This window comes from Otolemur garnettii, unplaced genomic scaffold (genome assembly GCF_000181295.1).
Source record: "Otolemur garnettii isolate 467f Iridium unplaced genomic scaffold, OtoGar3 scaffold00294, whole genome shotgun sequence".
Taxonomy (NCBI): domain Eukaryota; kingdom Metazoa; phylum Chordata; class Mammalia; order Primates; family Galagidae; genus Otolemur; species Otolemur garnettii.
This window is the reverse complement of record NW_003852689.1, coordinates 101319-108642: the sequence shown is the minus strand read 5'-3', so window position 1 is coordinate 108642 and position 7324 is coordinate 101319. Positions and strand designations below refer to the sequence as shown.

General features: G+C 46.3%; 1 protein-coding gene across 2 annotated transcripts in view; it reads right to left on the bottom strand.

The window, feature by feature from the left end:
* Positions 1-2459, bottom strand: part of TCN2 (transcobalamin 2) — a 16957-nt gene extending 14498 nt beyond the window's left edge. Inside the window, exons 1-2 of one of the 2 annotated variants that reach the window (XM_012813733.2) lie at positions 2377-2459; positions 1912-2126 (exon numbers count right to left, since the gene is read on the bottom strand). In XM_012813733.2, the coding sequence (XP_012669187.1) occupies positions 1912-1975 (64 nt within the window). In that variant the 5' untranslated portion in view covers positions 1976-2126; positions 2377-2459. The remainder of the gene's footprint in view (positions 1-1911; positions 2127-2376) is intronic. The other variant, XM_003803345.3, reaches the window with a different exon arrangement.
* Positions 2460-7324: the final 4865 nt, after the last annotated feature.

Genomic DNA, 7324 nt, shown 5'->3' with positions numbered 1-7324 from the left:
ATCATAGCTCACTATAGCCTTGAGCTCCTGGGCTCAAACGATCCTCCTATCTCAGCCTTCTATGTGGCTGAGACTATAGGTACATGCCACTACACCTGACTTAAATTTTAAAATCTCTTTTAGAGATGAGAATCTTGCTCTATTGTCCAGACTGGTGTCAAACTCCTGACCTCAAGCTATCCTCCCACCGCAGCCTCCCAAGGTGCTGGGATTATAGGTATGAGCCACTGCACCCAGCCCACACAGATTCTTTTTTGTCTGTCTCTGTTTCTCCAGGTCTCTCTCTTTCATTCTCTCTGAGGCTGTCTAGGTCTGTCTATCTCAGTTTTTCCTAGCGTTTGTCTCTCTTGGCATCTGTCCCTTCTCACCTCTCCCTTTCTCTCCCTCTTCTTCAAACTGACATGGGAGCCCCCTGCCCTCATCCTGGTTTCTGACCTTTGGCATGATGAGTCAGCACAGGGTTAGAAGTGATAAGAGGAGGAACACCTATAAAGTGAGGCTGATAACCACAATGCAGAAAAGAGCCAGGCAGACTCATCCAGAGTAATAACAGTGGGCTTGGGCAAGCTAGGCCACAGAGACCTAGACCTACCAGCTGAGGACTAGGTGGCTGTGACATTCAGGAACATGGGAGCCCAACTTGCATTAGTGTTAGTGCAGTGACCCCCAGCAATTTCACAACCATACAGAGCTTTAAGCTGGGAAAGCAAATGTCATGAGATTCTCCCTCACACTACACCAAGGAGGAAGGCAGAGGAGCAGCCCTAGCTTATTTCACAGGGGAGGGAATGAGGCTGGTTGACTCAGTGACTCAGCAGTAGTGAGCTGCACCTGAAGCCCCTGTTCAAGGTTCTCCAGACCCCAAGGCAAAGGGGTTCTTGTGAGGTAAGGCTAATAAGCTAACCACTCAAGACTGAGGACTGGGCCAGCCAGGTCCACAAGAGGGAAAGCTCTGGCTGGCTGAACCCAGGTCTCTCTTGGGCACTGTCTGGACAAGAACCAAGAGCCCTGGGCTGAGGTGTCCAACTGCACCTGCAGAACACAGGCCACAAGCTTCTGTTGCCCAGGTAGGACCCCAGCCTGGCGTTCCAAGAACTAAGTTTGACAAAGCTTTGGTATGGCTGGAGTACCTGAGGCAGGTTATCTGGCCCTTCCAACCCTTGCCTTCTTCAATATCCGGAGTCCTGAGGCCTGCCTTCTGCTCCCTGCCCAGGCCCCCTGCATGAGTGGCTCTGAGACTATGCACTCAGACTCACAGGTCCTGAGAGGTTCTAAGAGGCCCCCTGGGGAGCAGCTGTGGGACACGGAGCTGGAGCAGACAGGGCCTGCATGCTCCCTGCCCACTGCCAGGAATGCTTGGCCCCACTCCTTTCCTCACCAGCTCCTTTCCTCCTTTGGGATTCAGCTCTCACATGGCTTCCTGGTGCTCAGAAATCCTTCCCTAACCTGCCTCCCTGAATCAGTGGCTCCTGGTTGGCTTCCTTTTACAGCACTCAAGGTAGTCCCATCTGTCACTTGATTTCTTTTGTCTGTCCCCTTCATTAGAACATAAGCTTTAGGAGGGTAGGGATTGGACCTGTCTTACTATTTGTTCTGTCCCTGAAGCTGAACACTGGGCCTGCCACAGAAAGGGCTAAGTAAGTATGTGTTGAGTGAATAAATGAACAAATGACTGAATAAATGGAGATCTTGTCCGGTGAGGAGTCAGATGCATCACTCTCAATTTGACATGCACAACACTGAGGTCCAGCTAAGCCCAAGTTGCTGTGGGAGCCCTGAAAGGCAGATAAGCCTACACCTACCCTTGACCCTCAGTTTCCCCAGATATATAATGATAGGGCTGCACAAGCTAGACCTCCCTCCTAAGGACCCAGGAGGAGAGAGAAAAGGGGTAGAGGTTGGGTTACTCACCACAAATCTCGGTGAGAGCCCCCAGGGCTCCCAGGAGGAAGAGGAAGGCCCCAAGGTGCCCCATGGCAGGAGCAGGTGGGTAAGCAGTGGGCAGGAAATAGGACAGATTCCTGGGACTTGCTTTAACAGAGGCTCTTCTGACCACAACTGGTCACTGCTCCGAAAAAAAGGCAGCTTCCTGTCACTGATTAATCCTCCACGCCCGCAGAGCACTGCTAAGTCAGCGAGAGAAAGGGGAAAAGGTCTGTTGCTGAGGGGGAAAGAGGGCCAAAGAACAGAGGAAGGAAGGGCAGAGCAGCCTTCCTAGAGGTAGGGGAGAAGGGCAGGACGGGGGCTGCCCCATTGCTTAAAGAGTCCTGGACCAGCACAGAGGGCCTGCCATTGATCTGCCGAGGTCTGCCTGACCGTGCCTGCCTGGTGTTCCCTAGCTGTTCCAGCCATGGATCAGCGGGCCAGGGTACCTACCTTATGCTCCTCAAGAAAGGAGCCCCTTGAAACGCCCACCATGGCCTGGGACAAGGATTGGAACAGGGAGTTGCAGCTGCAGAGGTCACGTGAGCAGGATTGCAGAAGTCAGCTGTTCTTTAACAAGCCTCAGCTGGACCCAGACCAGATAGGCCAGTTTCCACAAAACAAAACAAGTTAAAGAAGCGTTTGAATCACAAAGCCACGGGAAGCAGGGCTGCTTGCCCAGACCAAGAAAGTAACCTTAAGAAAAAATGTCTCTGCAAGAGGAGAGGAAACAAGGGAGTCCTCATCTACCCAGCCCCACAAAAGAATCAATGTATATGAATTAACTGGTCATAGCTGTGCCACTTTGGCTGGTCACTCTCTGAGTTTGAAATAGTTCCTCCTGTGTGAGATCTGAGGGCTGGATAGGATCATTTTAACAGCTCCCTCTCTACTCAACTTGTAAAGGTATTATGACATTAAAACACTTCTCTCTAATCATTTCCACATAAGATTTTATGGCAATTATTTTTAATGGCAAATTGCCAAGTTTCGTTCTTTCAATATAATCGATCTTCCTGCTTGACTTATCATCTGCCAAGCTCTTGACGTACATAAATATAAAGTTGTGCCTCTGTTTACGGAAATTATTTGAAAACTTAAAATAAGTCTAGTGCTGGAAGTCTGGGTGTTGCCAGTAGGCGGAGAACACTTGGAGGTTCTGGGGGAAGGTTAGAGGCTAGCCAGGGACTCAAATTGTGCAGAACTGTGTGGATTCAGACCTTCAGGAGAGCCATAGTGGGGATGTGCAATGAAGCCACCTTGGTCCTGGATGGAACCGCCCTGATTTCCCCCCTCCCCCTAACCTCTGCCTGTGGTGGGTAATGGCCATTATGGATCCTGCTATTCCAGGAAGGAAGCCTGGAGGAGGTGGCCATGGCAGAGTCTTCCTATCATCAGCCTCTGGTGAGAAGCAGCAATACCCTTCCAGAGCGTCATCTCTGATCCCCAAGGTTGAGAGAATACCATAGTGAAGGAGACAGACATCCAGCTGCCTGGACTCAGCACCAGGCTGTAGTGGAGTAGGAAGCAGAATAAAAGTGCATTTCCCTTAGGTATTAGAAATAGAGTGACTGATCAGAGAGGGTTTGACCTGTTTTTGGTCATGTGATTGGGGAAAGTACAAAAGAAAAATGATCAAATCAGTTAGATCAGAATTTTATTTGGGGGCCAGTCAGAGTGGCTCACCACCTGTAATCCTAGCACTTTGGGAGGCTGAGGCAGGTGGATTGCCTGAGCTCAGGAGTTTGAGACCAGCCTGAGCAAGAGGGAGACCCCGTCTCTAAAAATAGCCAGGTGTTGTGGCAGGTGCCTATAGTTCTAGCTACTTGGGAGGCTGAGACAAGAGAATCACTTAAACCGACAAGTTTGAGGTTGCTGCAAGCTAAGATGCCACAGCACTCTACTGAGGGTGACCAAGTGACCAAGAAAAGAAAAAAAAAAAAGAATAAGAAGAATTTCTATAGTAAAGTCTGCCTGTCCTGGCATTAGACTAGGCTAATGGCTAATAGGCATAGATAAAGTCAGCTGCAACATTAACAGGAAACATTATTTCTACCAAGGTCATGTATGCCACAGCTGACAGGTGTAATGGGGGGTGCCCAGAGATGAGACCAGGAGTGAAGAAATTTAAGTCAGGTTTATTGTAAGGGGATGGCGACCAGCCTGGGCAGGGCAAAGATGGCGTCTGCACCCAGGGGCAGTTAGAGACCCTTTTTATACAGAGCCATAGCAGGTGGGCAAATTCTATAGTTTGCCTTGAGGGCTTTGGTAAGTTAGGATCCTTGGTGCCAATTTCTTTTTTGGGGGGGATAACTAGGTCCTTTGTGTTCTTTTTCTTAGGAGAGGAGGAGGAGAGGGTGGAAGGTTTGGTGTGGGGGCTACATTAGGCCCCCACAACAACAGCTGTAAAGTGTCCTAATAACCATGTTCTTTGAGTGACAATTACTTCTCTACTGACATTTCCGTCTTTCCTCTAAAATGAGAAACTATCAGAATTTTGCTATTTGAAATCAAATTAGTAAGAACAAAACATCTCACTGTTGCCTAGAAGAGTTAAGTCACTTTGACACAGAGAAGAAGCTCAGATAAGGAGTTTCCTGATTCCACTTTCTGCATTTCTCTTAACTGTGTAATTTCCAAGGAAATAGCACTCTGGGTCCACTTTGCTGTTCATACCTGAAGTTGACCCTTCATACACAGCCCTATGGTGCTTTGAGCCTATCAAAACACTGCTTTGTTTATACTTGCCTAACTCCACTCTTCCCCCAAATCCTTTAATCCCCTTTCCCTTTGTTTGGTCAGAGCCCAGAGCCATATTTCCTCTGTTGGGTGGTCTCCCTCATTGCAATAGGTCAACAAGCTTGATTTGATTCATTCCTGGTGGGACTAGAACACAGCCTAAGAAGTAATCCAGGCTGGCACCCTGACTCACGCCTGTAATCCTATCACTTTGGGAAGCTGATGTGGTAGGATCATTTAAGTCAGGAGTTTAAGACCAACCTGGTTAATAGTAAGACTGCCTTCTCTACAGAAGATTAAGAAATAAGCCAGGTGTGGTGGAGCAAACTTGTAATCCTAGATAGTGGGCAGGCTGAGGAGCCCAGGAGTTTGAGGTTGCAGTGAGCTAGATGATACTACTGCACTCTATCCTGGGCAACAGAGTGAGACCCTGCCTCAAAGAATGAATATAACAAATATACAACTCTGTGGTACATATGGAATATCCATTTTAGTGATTAAAGATGAACATCTATTAAAATCTTATTTTAAAGAACTCTTGTCATGGAAAGATGTTTATAATGAATCTTAAGCTCAAAAAAGACATAATACATGTTGACTGCTCCCTAAAATTAGAAAATATGGATGTGTTAAGGATAAAGGAGGAGGAAGAGGAGAAAAGAAGAAAGAGAAAGAGAAAATAAAGAAAAAGAAAATCTGTGGTTCCTGTAGCTCAGTGGGTAGGGCACCGGCCACATACACCTAGGCTGAAGGGTTTAAACCTAGCCCAGGACAGCTAAATAACAATGACAACTGCAACAACAACAAAATAGCTGGACATTGTGGCGGGTGCCTGTAGTCCCAACTACTTGGGAGGCTGAGGCAAAAGAATTGCTTAAGTCCAAGAGTTTGAGGTTGCTGTGAGCCATGACGCCACAGCACTTTATTGAGGGTGACATAGTGAGACTCAAAAAACATACACCTAAGGTGGTAGGTTCGAATCCAGCCCGGGCCCACCAAACAACAATGATGGCTGCAACCAAAAAAATAGCCAGGCGTTGTGGTGGGCACCTGTGGTCCCAGCTACTTGGGAGGCGGAGGCAGGAGACTCTCTTGAGCCTAGGAGTTGGAGGTTGCTGTGAGTTGTGATGCCACAGCACTCTACCCAGGGAGACAGCTTGAGGCTCTGTCTCAAAAAAAAAAAAAAAAAAGAAAGTTCTATAAGTTGGAGCAGTAGTTCTCGAACGTGAATGCATGGCAGTCTCCAAAACTTTTTTAGGGGGTCTGTGAGCTCAAAATTACTTTCAAAGTAATATTAAGGCACTATTTGCCTTTTTCACTATTTGGGCATTTGCCCTGATAGTGCAAAGCAGTGATATCTAAAACTGCTGGTGCCTTAGCTTGAATCAAGGCAGTGGCACCAAACTGTCCTAAATCAGAGAGAAAATAATCCCTACTTTCTAGGTAATGTGAGGAGCCCCTTTAAATTATCAGGCCCTGGCCCCACATAGTGGATCATGACTATAATCCTAGCACTCTGGGAGGCCAAGGTTTGAGAATCCCTTGAGTTCAGGAGTTTGAGACTAGCCTGAATAAGAGTGAGACCCCCCATCTCTACTAAAAATAGAAAAAAAATTAGCAGGACATGGTGGTGCACACCTGTAGTCCCAGCTACTTGGGAGGCTGAGGCAAGAGGATCATTTGAACCCAGGAGTTTGACGTTGCTGTGAGCTAGGCCACTGCCATTGCACTCTAGCTTGGGCAACAGAGTGAGACTGTCTCAAAAAACGAAAACCAAAACACACACAAAAAAACCAAACAAATGGAAAAAATAGGCCTTTCTAGGCATTTAAAATGTAACAGTAGTCAAGTAGTCCCTTGAGCCAAATAATTCCCTCTTAAAGCACCTGCTATGTGAGTTCTAGACTACTGAAGCCAAGTAGCCATAAAATGCCATATACCTAGTAGCTCAACAACATACAGCCAATCTCTAGCGGATGTTATTTCTGTAAACTAATGAGAATTCCTGAAGAACAACTTTTGTAATCATCCCCTTTCCTGATTAGTTCTTTCTTTTCTTTAAAAACCTGAGCCTCTCTTGTTTTCTGGAGCAATCCCCAGGTTAACTTAGAATTGTGTTTGGGCTGCAGTCCTCCACCTTTGCACTTGAATAAACTCTCTTTAAATACATTCTACCAAGAGCAAGAGCAAGACCTCATCTCTACCAAAAAAAGAAAAACTAGCCAGCTGTTGTGGTGGGTGCCTATAGTCCCAGCTACTCGGGAGGCTGAGGCAAGAGGATCTCTTGAGCCCAGTGAGTTTGAGGTTGCTGTGAGCTATGATGCCATGGCATTCTACTAAAGGTGGCAAAATGAGACTCTGATTCAAAACCAAAACAAAACACCCCCCACCCACATTCTAACATTCTCAAGTTGACATAATAGTCACTATTTTTTTGGTAACTTTTTTATTATTAATTTTTATTAAATCATAACTTTGTACATTGATACATTTATGGGGTTCAGTGTACTGCTTTGATATACAATATGAAATGCTTACATTGAACTAAGTCACTATATTCTTGATGCATCCCCATCATGCACACAGAATAAGGAAAGGCTGATTTCATTTAAGAACGTCCTTCAATGATAATTAATTTATTAAATTTCTTTTTTTTTTTTTT